The 16034-nt window shown below is 49.3% G+C and overlaps 1 protein-coding gene and 1 long non-coding RNA gene across 4 annotated transcripts in view; one reads left to right on the top strand and one right to left on the bottom strand.

Annotated features, from left to right (window-relative positions):
- LOC145715925 (uncharacterized) overlaps positions 1–2672 on the bottom strand; it is an 18534-nt gene extending 15862 nt beyond the window's left edge. For both annotated transcript variants that reach the window (XR_014138212.1, XR_014138213.1), the window contains exons 1-2: positions 2391–2672; positions 1137–1237 (exon numbers count right to left, since the gene is read on the bottom strand). This is a non-coding gene — a long non-coding RNA (uncharacterized LOC145715925). The remainder of the gene's footprint in view (positions 1–1136; positions 1238–2390) is intronic.
- CD8A (CD8 subunit alpha) overlaps positions 1–9019 on the top strand; it is a 35339-nt gene extending 26320 nt beyond the window's left edge. Inside the window, exons 2-7 of one of the 2 annotated variants that reach the window (XM_081796748.1) lie at positions 2493–2800; positions 2890–3258; positions 3855–3965; positions 4178–4288; positions 5148–5178; positions 7703–9019. In XM_081796748.1, the coding sequence (XP_081652874.1) occupies positions 2653–2800; positions 2890–3258; positions 3855–3965; positions 4178–4288; positions 5148–5178; positions 7703–7754 (822 nt within the window). In that variant the 5' untranslated portion in view covers positions 2493–2652 and the 3' untranslated portion in view covers positions 7755–9019. Of the gene's footprint in view, positions 1–2492; positions 2801–2889; positions 3259–3854; positions 3966–4177; positions 4289–5147; positions 5179–5942; positions 6639–7702 lie in introns of those variants that run through there. The other variant, XM_081796749.1, reaches the window with a different exon arrangement.
- Positions 9020–16034: the final 7015 nt, after the last annotated feature.

Raw genomic sequence — 16034 nt, 5'->3', positions numbered from 1 at the left:
TGTACCAACTTGCATGCCCACCAACAGCGTAAGAGGGTTCCCCTTTCTCCACAACCTCTCCAACATTTGTTGTTTCTTTCTCTGACCATTTTGGCCATTCTAACTGGTGTAAGGTGGTATCTCAGTGTGGTTTTGATTTGGATTTCCCTGATGGCTAATGATGATGAACATTTTTTCATGTGCCTGTTAGCCATTTGTATGTCTTCTTCAGAGAAGTGTCTGTTCATCTTTTCTGACCACTTTTGACTTGATTATTTGTTTTCTGGGTGTTGAGTTTGAGAAGTTCTTTAGAGATTTTGGATACCAGCCCTTTATCTGTAGTGTCATTTGCAAATATCTTCTCCCATTCTGTGGGTTGCCTCTTTGTTTTGTTGACTGTTTCCTTTGCTGTGCAGAAGCTTAATCTTGATGAAGTCCCAAAAGTTCATTTTTGCTTTCGTTTCACTAGCTTTTGGAGATGTATCTTGAAAGAAGTTGCTGTAGGCGATGTCCAAGAGGTTACTGCCTATGTTCTCCTCTAGAATTTTGATGGATTCCTGTCTCACATTGAGGTCTTTCATCCACTTTGAGTTTATCTTTGTGAATGGTGGTAGCACTCTTGATTTCAGTTCAAGTCATGGTCTCAGGGCTGTGAGATCACGCCCTGTGTCAGGCTCCGCACTCAGTGGGGAGTCTGCTTGAGATTCTCTTTCTCCTCCCTCTGCCCCTCCCCCCACTCATGCACGCGCTCTCTCTCTCTCTCTCTAAAATAAGTAGTCCTTATAAAAAACCACGAAAACACTAATTCAAAGGGATACATGCACCCCTATGTTCACAGCAGCATTATTAACAATAACCAAATTATGGAAGCAGCCCAAGTGTCCACCGATAGATGAATGGATAAAGAAGATGTGGTATATTTATACATGTATTATTAGTAGCCATAAAAAGGAATGAAATCTTACCATTTGTAACGACATGGATGGAGCTAGAGAGTATAATGCTGAGGGAAATAAGTCAGTCAGAGAAAGACAAACACCATATGATTTCACTCATGTGGAATTTAAGAAACAAAACAAGTAAGCAAAGGAAAAAAAGAGAGAGAGAGACAAACCAAGAAACAGACTCTTTACTATAAAGAATATACTAGTGCTTACCAGAGGGGAGGCGAAACAGGTGATGGGGATGAAGGAGGGCACTTGTAATGAGCCCTGGGTGATGGATGGAAGTGTTGAATCACTCTACTGTCCACCTGAAACTAATACAACACTGTACATTAACCACGCTGGAATTAAAATAAAATAAAATAAAATATGTTAAATGTTACCCCTTACATAGGGGTAAGCACCTTGAATGATTTGAGAAGGGTGGGGAGCACACATTGAAATAAAAGAAATGGTAATAATTTTTTGTAAAGCCCCATCCAACATTTAAGTTCTACAAACACAGCTCAGCCCAAGCTATGATATGACATGGTGGGGAGGGGTGTCTGCAACACAGTCCTCATCAGGCAAAACCCACAAATGGGGCAGACACATGGAACAGATAATGCCACGTGGCTTGACTCTAGAATCAAGTAGCAACAGTGTGAGGTGTATTCATTATAGGATTCAAAGTGGGAAGGCTCGGGCACCTTGAAGAAAGGAGAGGCAGGTATTCACTGGGGCTGGAAGGTTTCAGGATAGCAATGGCTAAGAAGGAAGGGGGTATGATGTGCCGGAGCCTGAGAGGGAAAACTGCCTCCACCCAGGCATTCACCCAGGCTTCACACGTGTCCCTGCCAAGCGCCTAAAGCCAAGGATACAGAGGAATGAGGTCCACGTCCTACAGCACTGGAGCTGGGGCCAGGGGTTAAACAGAATGGTATTTCAGGCAAAGGGAACAGCAAAGGCAAGGAGTCCAGAGTTTAGACAACGTCAAGTTCAGTGAGAATGCAGGGCCTGGGGACTGGGCAGAGGCTAGGAGGAGCCAGCACCCAGAAGCTCTGAGCCAAGCCATGTTTCAGCTTCCATCCAGTCCTACAAGTCACAGGAGGCTGCAAGAGTGACACTGTCAGATCCCCTTTATGAGAATCATGATCATGGCAGGGTGGCTGAAGGTGTGGCCAAGAGATGGACTCATGTGGAGGCTGTTGCAGTGGCCCCAAGAAAAAATGTTGAGGCTGTATGGTGATGTTTAGCAGTGGGGAGGAATCTCCAAGGGTGTGGTCAGCAGAGGACTCCAGTCCCACACAGGGCAGGTAGCTGCTGCCCCCTGGTATTCTCCCTCCTGCTGAACACCAGACTACCCTGCTGGGGACCTGTGCAAGTCACCAGCGCCTCTCCCTCCCCAAGCTTCAGTGCCCATCTTGCTAGAGCCATTCTGAGTGACTACAAAGGAAGTGGACACCCTGCTTTCCTGCTTACTCTCACCTTCTTCGCCTCTTGTAATCCCTCTTTACCCTCTGTCTCTGCCGTCCCCACAAGAGAGCCTTTTCCAAAGGTCATTTGTGAGCCTTTTTCTTCATCCTCAAGCCCGCAGCTCTTAACCGTCCCCAGCTGCCCTGCAAGCCCGCTTTGACGGCCCAGATCATGGACCCCAGCCTCCTCCCTGGGCTGGAAGGTGGCAACCGCGAAAAAGAGGGCGACTCTCCTCTGCGGGGCTTCGGGTGACATCACATCCTCCGAGCGCGAAATGTGGCTCCTCGGCCGGCCGAAGGGCGCAACTTCCCCCCCTCCTTGTCCCACCCGCTCCAGCGCGAGTCCGCACGCGTCGCGCCGCGCGCAGCGCGCCATGGCCTCTCGGGTGACCGCCCTGCTCCTGCCGCTGGCCCTGCTGCTCCGTGAGTTTGCGACCGTCCGGGAGGGCGGGGGGCGGGGCAGACGAGGAGCGCGGGGCTCCGGGCTCAGCCTCGATGCCTGCCGCCCGCAGATGCCGCCGCGGCCGCCGGGCCAAGCCATTTCCGCATGTCGCCGCCGATGGTGGTCGCACAGCTGGACATTCAGAAGGTGGAGCTGCAGTGCGAGGTGCTGCTGTCCAGCGCGGCGCCGGGCTGTTCCTGGCTCCACCAGAAGAATGAACCTGCCGCCCGCCCCGTCTTCCTCATGTACCTCTCCGAAAGCCGGACCAAGTTGGCGGAAGGGCTGGACTCCAAACAGATCTCGGGCACGAAGATGCGTGAAAACCGCTACAGCCTCACCCTGCAGCGCTTCCGCAAGGAGGACGAAGGCTACTATTTCTGCTCTGTCCTGAGCAACTCCAGGCTGTACTTCAGCCCCTTCGTGCCGGTCTTCCTGCCAGGTCCGGGCGCCCGGGGCGCGGCACCTCTCGGTGTGGGGTTTAGGGCTCACCTCTGAACCCCTTTTTTTGACACGGACGCCCCGCTTTTGAACCTCTTAGCGCCCTTGGGGGTGGGGGCTACTTAATACTGCTTCACAGACAAGGAAACTGAGGCTAAGATCCGGCTGGGGGTACTGAAGATGGCTTCTTAGGTCCGGCGGATCTAGGCTCGAGTTCGGGTGCTTGTCTGCTCCTGGGCAGTTACTTAAATTCTGTGGGCCTGCCTTGGCTTGTCACTACAATGCGGCTATCAACCCAAGCCCACAAGCTTGCAGGTTGAGCCCTGGAGAGAGGCTGGGCGACGGGGAGCGGGCTCTTGCGTTCCGGTCCGAGGCGCCTGGTGCGCTTGGCCCGGCCCGGGACCCAGCAGGCTGCGGCGCGCGCCGCGAAGGGGTGAGCGCGAATCCTGGAGGTCCCCAATTCATCTCCCCTCCCTGAGTGCAGAGGTCGGCGCGGGCGAAGGAGGCGTCCCGTTGGGCAAAGGCGCGCGAAGCGGTGGGGAGGGTTAGCGTCGATGTCCCCTGCCCGACTCCAACCACGGCCCGTTTCTCCCGCAGTCAAGCCCACCCCGACGCCCGCGCCGCGACTACCCACGCGGGCGCCCACCAACGCGTCGCAGCCGATGTCTCTGCGCCCGAGAATCTGCCGGCCTGCGGCGGGCAGCGCAGGTGAGACGGGCGCAGGGGTGCCGGGACTGGGACCCGCCAGGGGCGGTGCGGACCGCGGGGAGAGCCCCTGCCAGGCTCAGCCCTGATCCTGGAGGTAGAGCCGAAAGCTGTCCAAATGGTGGGGAAACCGAGACCCGACCCGAGGGACAGGCCCCAGCTGGTGGTGTGGGTTGGAGGATCCCGGGCCAGCTCCTAAACGTCGGCGTCTTTAGTGGAAAAAAGTGGGCTGGACTTCGCCTGTGAAATCTACATCTGGGCACCCCTGGCCGGCACCTGCGCCATCCTTCTCCTGTCACTGGTCATCACCATCATCTGCAACCACAGTAAGTTCTAGGGGCGCGTGGAGTGGGGCGAAACGGTTTGCCCCACTTCCTCCTCGTGCGCTGCTTGCTCCAGGCAGCCCTTGCCAGGAGATAGGATGGAAATTTCTGGGACCTGAGCTGCACTGTGGGGTCAGGCACAGTCCATTTCTTTCCTGGAGACAGAACTCGAGAAACCGCTTTCCACTCCTCTTTCCACTCTCTGGGACGTTTTTTAGGAAGATAGAGCCCTTATCCCAGGAGCGGCAGCAGAATTGTGTTCCTTTGGCGAAGGGAAGGCTGCAGGGAGTGCAGTTTCTGGTTTATTACAAACGCCAGCGGGAGAGGGTGTGCCCCTGTGGCCCTGGGACTAGCGCCCAGGAAGACTGGGTCAAAACCGTGACCGGTTGAGATTTACCCTGGGCCACTTCCCAGTGAACCCCCTACTACTTTGGGTCCCACTGTGGGTGACTGTACTAACCCATCTTAACCACATCTCTATTTGCAATGCTTTTAGAACTGATGAGAAGAGGGCTGGAAAAGCAGCTCTTTTTTTTTTTTTTTTAAAGATTTTATTTATTTATTTGAGAGAGAGAATGAGAGAGAGAGAGCATGAGGGGGGGAGGGTCAGAGGGAGAAGCAGACTCCCTGCCGAGCAGGGAGCCTGATGTGGGACTCGATCCCGGGACTCCAGGATCATGACCTGAGCCGAAGGCAGTCACTTAACCAACTGAGCCACCCAGGTGCCCTGGAAAGGCAGCTCTTAACCTGGCTCTCAAGAGTTATTAATCCTAAAGAAATAGGAAGAGGGAAGGAGGAAATCTATTTGGGGACTATCGGTGTTGGGGAGGCAGTCACTTTACTCCTTCTTTTTCTTATTCAGGGAACCAAAGACGGGTCTGCAAATGTCCCAGGTGAGTCTTTTATAACCCCTGGGCCTGTTAACCCTGGGCAACCCTATGCACAGGTCCTAGCTTCCCAAGCTGCAGTTGGCAGGAACTTTTCCCAGAGAGGCCATGGCAGTAGAATTCTGGGGGCAGGGAGTCAGCATAGTTCCTGAGCAAAGAGAGGCACAAGGCTGGCAAGGTGAGGAAATGGAAGCACAGTTTGGGCTGATGGGGAGAGCAGTGTGACTTCCGTAAATCTCAATTTTCTCTGGCCTAGCACCAAAAATCCCATCTGAAGGATTCCCCCCATTGGTCCTAGCTCCTCAAAAGACCTGAGGTCTCTTTATCTGGATGAATCCAACTGGTTTTGTTGTTTTCTTAAGAAAACTTTTTTTTCTATTTCCTTGTTGTAGATTTTTGAGAGACTAGTGTTTTGAGAGCCAGTCTTTCAGGGAACCAAATAAACAATTGCCTAGGCTCCTAATTTCCCTGTGCCATTGTAGTGCCTTGATTTACCACCAAGGACTAGAATGGAAAAAAAGGGACCCAGAGGCAGGAGCAGTTAGCTATCTGGCAGCCCAAGTGACTTCCTGATCCAATTCCAGCCCATGATCATTCTGAGATGATCAGGAAAAAACAAGCAAAACAAAGACCAGTGCCTGGAAGAGAAGCCTCAATCTCCTCTGTCCTTTGAACTTAGGCTGAGACAGCCTGTGCTAACATCTAACTAGCCCTACTCTAGCCCTGCACCGCGATGGGGGTTACACTCAGGATCTCTCTTCTCCACACAGCAACCCCATGTGATAGATACCATCGCCCCATCTCACAGATTAGCGGCTCAGATCAGGAAATCTACCCAAGACGGCAGAGACATGATGACTCTCAGATTATCAAAATAATACACCACTTAATAAAAGTCTACAGAGTACCAGTTCCTTTTTATATATATTTCTTTTTTAAATATCAAGTTTTATAACAATCTTTCAAGTAGTTACCACCACCACCATTTTTTCGGATGAGGAAATTGAGGATTAGGACGTTTAGTGACTTGTCTAAGGCCACACTGACTGCAAATATCAGAACTGAAACTTCTATCCAAGCTAAGGCTCCTTGCTGCTTGGGGGATGGGGATGTTTAAGGATAACCAGCTCCTTTCAGTAGATGAGAATATTTCAAATTTTATACCTAGGGTTTGCATTTCACACTCCTTGGCATTTCTCTGCAGGAATCCAATTCCAATATCTCATATAGCATTATTATTTTTAAAAATATATATCATTTTTTAAAAGATTTTACTTATTTATTTGACAGAGAGAGACAGTGAGAAAGGGAATAAAACCAGGGGGAGGAGCAGAAGGAGAAGCAGAGCTGAGCAGGGAGCCTGATGCGGGGACTCGATCCCAGGACCCCGGGATCATGACCTGAGCCGAAGGCAGATGCTTAACCGACTGAGCCCCCCAGGCGTCCCAAAATACATATTTTTTTTTTAAGATTTTATTTATTTGAGAGAGATAATGAGACAGAGAGAGAGAGCACGAGATGGGGGAGGGTCAGAGGGAGAAGCAGGCTCCCTGCCGAGCAGGGAGCCCGATGTGGGACTCGATCCCGGGACTCCAGGATCATGACCTGAGCCGAAGGCAGTCGCTCAACCAACTGAGCCACCCAGGCGCCCAATACATATCATTTTTAACAATGGAAATGTAATGAATTTCCAATGCCTGTATTATAAACGGTATAACAAGGGGATAAGGACCCTTTAAAAACAAAGAAAGATCTTTAGCATTTGCAAGTACTTGGGGTGCAGTTGGGAGATTTTGGAGGAGAATCATCCCTTATCTATCTTCTCTGAAAATTCTCATTCTGAAATGAACAGAGAGCAAAACCCTAGAATACAAAGCTATACAGAGTAAACACATCTGAGGGATCCACATGCCTGAGTTAACATACTCAGTGATGACTGAGGGCAGCTCAGCTTCCAGAGAGGTTTGGAGGACGGTGTGCATAGACATGACATTCATGATGAATCAGCCCATTTAGGAGGTGCTAGCCCAGTCCTGAATTAACACACATTTTTAGTGGGACATCAAATTTTGGTTGTCTGTGTGAGATAAAGTAGTTCTGCTTGGCTGATGGTGGTGGTTTGCTCACATCCTCCCCGGGGCTGAGAATCAGCTCAACTGATGACCTTTGGCTATCAGCCTCCTTCTCTCACCTCCATGGGTGCCCTGACAAAGGCTCCCAGAAGCTAAACTAACTGGGTTCAGATCCTGGCTCCATCGCCTCCAATTATGTGACCTTGGGCAAGTTCTCTAATCTCTCTTTCCCAGTGCCCCCCACCCTCAGGTTGCTATGACAGCAAGATGGCAAATGTAAGGCCCTTGACAGAGTTGCTGACGTCATTCACCCAGTCCCACGCTGGTGTTCCAGGAACAAGTTCACAGACCCTGCAGGGGCTGGGAGGCTGGGGCGGGCGGAGAGACATGGATGGATACAGTACCATGCTGTGGGGGCTCTTGCTGCAATCATGGTCGGTCATCTGCCTCTCTTTCAGGCCCATGGTCAGACCAGGAGGCAAGCCCAGCCCTTCAGAGAAATACGTCTAACATGGAGATGGGCCCTGTACGACAGCCACTACAAGACCAAACAGCACTCTCTCTATGAGAATAGCAACAGTCCTTCCTTCCTTATATATCCATTCTATTATTTGGGGGGGGGGGTGGGAAGGGTGACTTTTTCTTTATGTGTTTTCCTTAGTTGACACGAAACAAGACTGTACCTCTACAGTACACCACAAGGGTTACGATACCACTGTGTGCACGCATTGGGGTAAAGGGTGGGCAGGCCAGAGCTACCGCGAGCCATGTTCTCAGAATCTGGCGGTTAGAGCTGGGGGCGGAGGTGGGGGGGTGGTGCTCAGCATGACTTGGTCCAGACCTCTTCAGTTGACATCCAGGGATGGGGAGCAGCTTGAAGAGAGTCACAGCAAGTCTCAGGGCTCTTCCTCCAACCATTCAGGTCTTGCTTCTGGAGGCGTCTGTCTCAGCGTGGGGTGCTGTGTCTCAATCCGTAAGGGCACAAGTGATTTCTTGAGCAGCAGTGATAGACCCATGACTGCACCCGCAGCCCCAAGGAGGTTATAAAATAAGAGAACTTCTGCCTTTCACAGAGTTCTGTAATGTCATTGAATAATATCAGACTTTTTTATAATGAAATGTGGAACTACGTGGGGTAGGAAGTCCTCAAAGTGGAAGGGATAAACTGAATCCTGGAAAATGAAAAACTCAATCTCTAAAGACAATCTGTGGGAAATCCCCAAGTGGAGGCAAAATTGCTCTCCCAGCCCCTACAGTGCAGAGGGGCCCATGAAAGAGGAGAGACACCCCCCCTTTGACAAGTATGATCTGAGCATCAGTACAGTTGAACAGAAGTCCCCTTGAGCCTCCAAACTTGTGATACCATATCTGATCGGGCTCCTGGAACATCAGGGACTTCTGACAGTGTGGGAAGGCGGGATTGTTACAGAGCTGCCAGCACTGGCCCTGGCCTCCCCTCGACCGGGAGACGTGGGGCTGCGACAGAACGGACTCTGGTGAGGAGGCGGAGAGCCAAACCTGCTGCCCGACCCGCGCCTTTCCTCTCTTACGGAGCTGAACAAGCCACGAGCGCTCACTGGCAGAAAAAACTCGGATGAGGAAGTAAGAATCACCCATACTTCTTTACCTCAGGTGTAATCTGTTCTTAATATTGTGGTGTACATTCTTCCTGATGATTTTCTATGCATGTATGTTTAGTATATACTTCCGATTTTTAAAAATGAGATTGCGCTCTGCTTTTCATAAATGGCTTTAATAAACAAACATTGACGGCATCCTTTTTCACGACAAAATAGCACGCCATTTTCGATTGTGCCCACTCTTATTTAACTGTCACTCAGCATTTAATTCTCCAGTTTCCAGTTTTTCACTACTCTAATACCACTGCCAAAACTCTGCACACGTCTTTGTGTCTTCAGGATAAAACCCTAAAAGTAAAGTTATTGGGTCAGTCCCCACTTTCACTGTGGACTCCCCATTTTCCCATCAGTTTAAACTGATGAGCCTCTTTTGGCATCACCTTGTCTTTTGTTCTTTTGTGGCAACAGGTGAGCTGATACTCCTCTCGTAATAAATCGTAAAATCTTCACTCTTGTTGAGGTAGAAGATACATACCGAAAAGTGCCCAAATCCTAGGTGTACAGCAGCTCCAAGACATCATCAAGTGAACACACTCGCACAGCCAGCACCAGGCCAACAGAGAACTTTCCCTGCCCTCCTGAAACTGCTTTTGCTACCTTAATTTTTAAAACCAAGGCACTTTTAAAAGAACAGGTATCAAGAGGAAAAAGTGCCTCAAGCGTGAAAAAGCAGAAGTGAAAGCTAAGAAAGTTCCCGTGAGACAAAGTCTTGCCCTTGCCCCCTTCCTCCCCAAACCAATCTGGTGACCAGAACCCGGAGCCACTCCAGGGACTGAGACGCAGTTCCGGGCGGGCTCCAGGCTCTGAGGCTACCTGTGGGAGCTGTGCCCTGGGCTCCCTGGAAAGCGGGACAAGGAACAGCCAGTCTCCTCATGGGAGACACTTGAGGGAATGGCTGTGGAGGGCCCATCTCAAAGAACCCGGGCCAGGGTGAAGACAGGAAAAGAGCTTTTCCTCCTTAACTTGCAGCACAGGTGATGAGTGGCTGGGAAGCCACCCTGGGGAGGCTTGGAGAGGGTCCAATACTTACTGATTTTCTCATACCCCCTAAAAAGTTTCACTTACCGTAACTAAAATGGTAAACGCTATTTTGGAGATTAAAAGTATCAACACGGGGGGTGCCGCACGTGGGTGGCTTAGTCCGTTGGGTGTCCGACTCTTGATCTCAGCTCAGGGTCGTGAGTTCAAGCCCTGTGTTGGGCTCCACACTGAGGGTGGAGGCTACTTAAAAAAAAAATCAGGGGGTGCCTGGGTGGCTCAGTCAGTTAAGCGTCTGCCTTCGGCTCAGGTCATGATCCTGGGGTCCTGGGATCAAGCCCCACATCAGGCTCCCTGCTCAGCAGGGAGCCTGCTTCTCCCTCGCCCTGCCACTCCCCCTACTTGTCCTCTCTCTGTGTCAAATAAATAAAATCTTTAAAAAAAATCAATATAGGAAAAGGTACTCATTAGAGTTGGCCCTCAGGACCAGGGAGAAAATAAAAAAACAAGCTGCAGGCCGAGGCTGAAAGCATGCTAAAGGTGGCTGTGAATTTAGGCTCAGGGCCTGCTAGTGACCACAAACATCCAACTGTTCATTCTGCACACATAGAAGGAGCACCTGACAATTCAAAGCTGGCAGCCTCAGGTCCAAGTCATATTTCACTTGCCAGCTTCTAGCCTGAAGCATTGGTTCTACAAATTTCCCCATGTGGAAGATGCCCACGACACATTTTTTGGACCCTGAAAAGCCGGCAGTAGAGAAACGACTTCTCTGTTATGCAGTTAACTTGGGGGTTCATTGAATAAATATTCATTCATTGAACAAAAAACATATTCCATTTGTGGAAGAAAGAACTTTGTCATTTGTTTCTCCAGTTGTGAAACTGCCCTTCAGAGAACCCCTGCTGCACTTGAACATCCCCCATGACTCTTCAACTAGTGGGGCAGGGAGAAGTCTCTTTTTCACCAGCAAGAAGCTGCCCCTCCGTCCTGCCCTTGGCCGTGTGCAAACCTCTACCCCCGCCCTTCACCCACCCCCCCTCATATTGTGACCACCAGGGGCAGGCAACACTTACTCTGCTCCTAAAAGCAGGCTTGAGCTATGTTTCTCCACCAAAGGAACTGACGGAGGCCACAACTGCCTTAGATTAGGTTAAGTGCAGAGTTCTAAAAGCAGCTTCCTGGCTCTGCTACTTACCCTGTGTTCTCTAGCAAGTGACTTAAAGTCTCAAAACCTCGGTTTCCCCGCTTGTAAAATGGGGGTAATGATAGTCCCTACCTCAAAGGGTTGTTGGGAAGACTATATGAGTTTCTGTGTATTTTTAAGTGCCTCGAAGAGCTCCTGGAACACAGTACCAAAATGTATCCTGAAAACCAACATACTGGGCGCCTGGGTGGCTCAGTCATTAAGCATCTGCCTTCAACTCAGGTCATGATCCTGGGGTCCTGGGATCGAGGCCCACATCGGGCTCCCTGCTGGGTGGGGGCCCTGCTCCTCCCTCTCCTTCTGTCTGCCGCTCCCCCTGCCTGTACTCTCTCGCACACGCTAATAAAAAATAAAAAATCTTAAAAAAAAAGAAAAAAACAACGTACTGCATTTTTTTCAACAGATGCATAGCATCTATTGCACTCCGAATGCAGCCACCTCTGTCTGATTCTCCCAATTTCTGTTCTCAGAAAGGGTAACCATTTCCGACAACATATTAATGTATGTAACGCAGGGATCTCGGCATCCCAGTGCTAAGGAGAACAACCCTTCATACGCATCTCACCTCGAGAGAGTTCAGTCCCAGGTACACACAGCCTTTGTTCTGTCATTGAAGCTCCCCTCAGCCTCACATGCTGAGGGCCACCCCCCAGATCCCCCCACCCCCTGCTGCGGGAGAGCTCTACCATCCTCAGAGCAACTGGATAAGGCTGGCAGAGTAGAAAAAGCATGCGCCCTACTGTTTGTCCTCTCAGCACCTACTGAAGTCCCCATCCCTTTGGACAACCTCACTTCTGCGTGCCAGTTCCTAATTCCCCTTTTCCGCTCTCCCTTAGGTGGCTGTGATCTGTAGGTGTCATTTGTTCTTATGTTTTAGTGACTTAAATAATAGCTACCCGTTATTTAGCACTCACCATGGGCCTGGGTGCCTCATTTGGGCTTCATCAGAACTCTGAAGTAGGCACGATTACCATGCTTCTTTACAGATGAGAACACTAAGGCATCGGAAGTTTTGAACGTTTGCCCAAGATCCCACCAGAGCCTGGTGGTGGGATCAAGATTTGAACCCAGGTCCAATCCTACAGCCCAAATGCCTAGCTGCTCTGCTCTCCTGAATATCATCTGCTTCTCTTTAACTGAAGCATAGTGGACACACAACGGTACGACGTAGTGACTCAACAGCTTGGCACGTTATGCTGTACCACCACAAGTGTTAAGGACCCAAAACCATTTTTTTACACCTATGCAGGCCAAGGTAGAAAACAAAGGTCACCACCTGCTCTGAAACCAAACAAATGGGATCCTGTCTCCAGTCAGGGTGAGGGCCCTGCATCTAACGCGCATACCACGAGGGGCCGAGAAATGCCGCTCAAGGGATGGTTCCGTGACAGCTAACTCTTCACCTGTCTCCTTTCTCAGGGCAGGTGGAAGGCTGCACCAACTGCTTGGTACCAAAGGCTTAATTCCTTCACACGAACGAAATCTCATCTGTTCCTGGCTCCGAGGCACGGGCAAGTGTACCAGACACTGCAGGTTGCTTTCCAACAACCGGTCGCCCTTTCTTCCCTACCAGCAGAACCCTCGTGGTGCGACAGGTGGCGCTGTGCCCAGACATTTCCCAGGCTTCCCTGTGCCAACTGTAGCTAGGAAGTCATTGCACGGAGCTTCCAGGAAAGACCCGCTCAAAGGGGCTGACTCAACTGGAAGCCGCTGCTTCTCCCACTCCCTCCTCCTCCTTCCTGCCTGGAGCACTGTTACGAAGAGGTGAGACTGAGGCCGCCCACGAAGGCTGTGGAGAAGGACAGGAGCCTGGGCCCCTGACGGCATGAAGCCAGCCCACAACCCCTAGACTGCCTACTCCTCACGGGCAGGCAGTAAAGTCAAAGGACATCTGCCCAGAGTTCCTGATCTACTTGTCAAAGCTTTCAGGACTATTTAATAATTTCCTGTGAAATTCCTCTTTGGGGCTGATTAGCTCACTGATCTAAAACAACCAAAAGCAACATGGTCTTAAGAATGGAAGGAAACCTGAAATGCATTTCTAACCTGTTCAGAAGGGGAGAAAGCTCCCGAAATGATTAGTCTTGAACACTGACAAATAACAGGCTTCCTCTTAAAGAACACTTTTCTTTTAGAGGGGAAACGACATCAAAGACCTTTACTTGCGCAGCGGCCCTTGCACGGTGGCTGAATGCAGTCCTCAAATGGAGTTAAAAAGATCCATTCCTGACTAGAAATTGGCAGAAAATCACACAACCCACATAGTGTAGAGACTAACAGAAGGAGAGTGTGAAGTTAGAAATTCACCCTTCTAGGGGCGCCTGGGTGGTTCAGTCGGTTAAGCGCCTGCCTTCAGCTCAGGTCATGACCCCAGGGTCCTGGGATCAAGTCCCGCATCAGGCTCCCTACTCAGTCAGGAGTCTGCTTCCCCCTCTCCCCCACCACTCATGCTCTCATGTGCTCTTTCTCAAATAAATAAAATCTTCAAAAAAAGAGAAGAAAAAAATTCACCCTTCTAAAAAATGTAGACAACAGAAAGACTTGGGAATATATTTTAGAACACTAGAGCAAGGAAGCCCATCACTTAAGAGATCCCCACCTTATTGCTTCTCTGAATTACAGAAGGGTTCGGAGCACTGACATTTTATGACAAAAACATCTTTGCTAGATTTTCATTGTATTACTCACTAATACATTATCTTGGTCCTTACTGAGACCAAGTCGGTCTATTCCCAGTACTACACAGGACCTAAAATACTCAACATTCACTTTAATTACCTACTGTACTGACCTCCCCTGCTCTAACCTCATCCCCTCCCCAACCACTTCTCATGCTACTGTAGCCAGAGTGGCCCTTAAAAATACACAATTTATTGCATGTCTCCCTTCTCTTCTCTCCCATTGTCCTCTGGTAGTTAGGTCACTGGTGGGAACTAACCTCCCTACAAGGGCCTTGGTGCTTGGTGCTCTACTTTTCTCTATCTGCAAGCAGTCCCTAAGGTCCAGGACGCCAAATACCCTCTTTTATCTCAGTGCCTGGCACTTAAAAAAATCCCATGTTGAATGACTGAAGGTGCCATACCATGGTATGTTAAATGTTTTCTGCATTTAACATACACACATCTGTTTGAGTTATTAAATGAAAGGATTCTAAGTAATTAGTACAAAGCACTTTGACCTTCCCAAGGAAACTCAAAATTCTCGGACAACACAGGAGCTCTTGCTTAGACAGTACTTAATAATGTTTAGGTTTATCTGTTAGCATAGAAGACTCATAGGATTTAAGAAACACTCCACAACAAGGAAAGGTTTTTGGATTTTTTTTTTAAGAATGAATAAAATACTTTCTATCATACATATCTTGACAGAGATTTCCCAAAGTAGCTTTGTGAATGGATCATTCTACCATTGTCCCTTAATGCAAGGTTTTTTGAACTGTGGATCTCGATGACCCATTAGCAGGTCATAAAATTAACTTAAGAGTCTTGATGAACATTAACAAATAAATTAAAACCCTGCTCAGCAAGGAGCCTGCTTCTCCCTTTGCCTCCCTCTGTCTCTCATTAATAAATAAAATCTTAAAAAAAAAATCAGTGTTAGAACAAATTAGAAGCGTTCGTTTTGTAAAACGTGTTTCAGAACTATAAATCTTGTGTATACAGGGTTATGAGATTTTCTTACTGGGTGCCAGAAAACAAAGTCAGGTGGGTCCTCTGTGAAGTGACATTTCTGTTTGCTAGGATACTATCATCAAGCCCCTACCAGGGGGTGAAGGGCACTAAAGCTACTGTTCGGTCTAAAGGTGCATTTTTAGTCTTTATCTTGCCATTACAAAAATCCATTATTTTTCATCTTTGGTGATCATCCTTGCCCATTTTGGTGGGGAGGGGATGGGAAATGTATTTTGCCATGCTGCAAATACAGCACCCCCTCAAATGCCTGGATGCTTAAAGAAATGCACTGGTTTTTAAAATCACAGTACTAAAACAGAGTTCAAAGCACACTAAATTTAACTTTTCTTGATGACTCAGGACTTAGTCATCAAGGGTAAATTTTGTTCGGTAGACGTGATCCTTACCTGTCATTGAAGAGGGAGGATACTTCACAAAATAGGGAGCATCCAAGAGGCCCCTTGTAAGGGAAGCCAGTTTTCTCACAAGCGTGCAGATTCGGATTCAGCAGGTCTGGGCTGAGGACTGAGATTCTGCATTTCCCACAAGCTCTCAGGTGATGCTGCTGCTGCTAGAGATCACACGTTGAGTCCTAGAGAGCCCCAAATGCTGCACGGATGGATGGGGAGATCTTTGGCCAGGCCTGCCAGGCCTTACCTCGACCACCTGGGCCACTGGCTCCAAATGCAACTGGGTGGGGCCCACACTTGTTCCCACGTAGGAAACATTCTAAATCTCAGATAAGAATGAGTCTAAAAATATATATACAAAAGCAGCAAAAACAGATTCTTGGTCTCCACCACGTTAGCTTGTCACTAAACAGGATAGACAGCTCAGCCCGGTTTTCTCCCTGGCAATGCTGACCGTATGTGCCCCACTCCACCAGCAGCCCGGGAGCGGCTCCAGGGCTTCTCTTCCCAGTCACACGCTATCACCCCAGCCAGAGGGTCCCAGCCATCCACAGGACGCAGCATGCCCAGGGTGCAGGAGCCTGTAAACATGAATGCAATCTCCTAGAAACTGCGGATGGTGCCCAGCCACCTCCTCCGAGGCTTCCACTGCTGGTGGCACAGAAACAGGACAGGATGGAGACAAAGCTGTTTTCTTAAATTCTTTACACTCCGACCCTTAGCAAACACAGGCAGCAATGTTCTCTTCTTACAACTGACACCTCCATACTCCCTCCCTCATGCCTCTGTGACCTGTCACATTTATACAGACTGGTTCCACAAAACACTTTTTAAATGTGCATTTCTTTAATTTTTAAAAATATACACAGGAGAAGCCATGTGTT

This window comes from Leptonychotes weddellii, chromosome 10 (assembly GCF_054177405.1).
Source record: "Leptonychotes weddellii isolate Sample4059 chromosome 10, ASM5417740v2, whole genome shotgun sequence".
Classification (NCBI taxonomy): Eukaryota; Metazoa; Chordata; class Mammalia; order Carnivora; family Phocidae; genus Leptonychotes; species Leptonychotes weddellii.
This window is presented reverse-complemented; position numbering and strand designations above follow the sequence as displayed.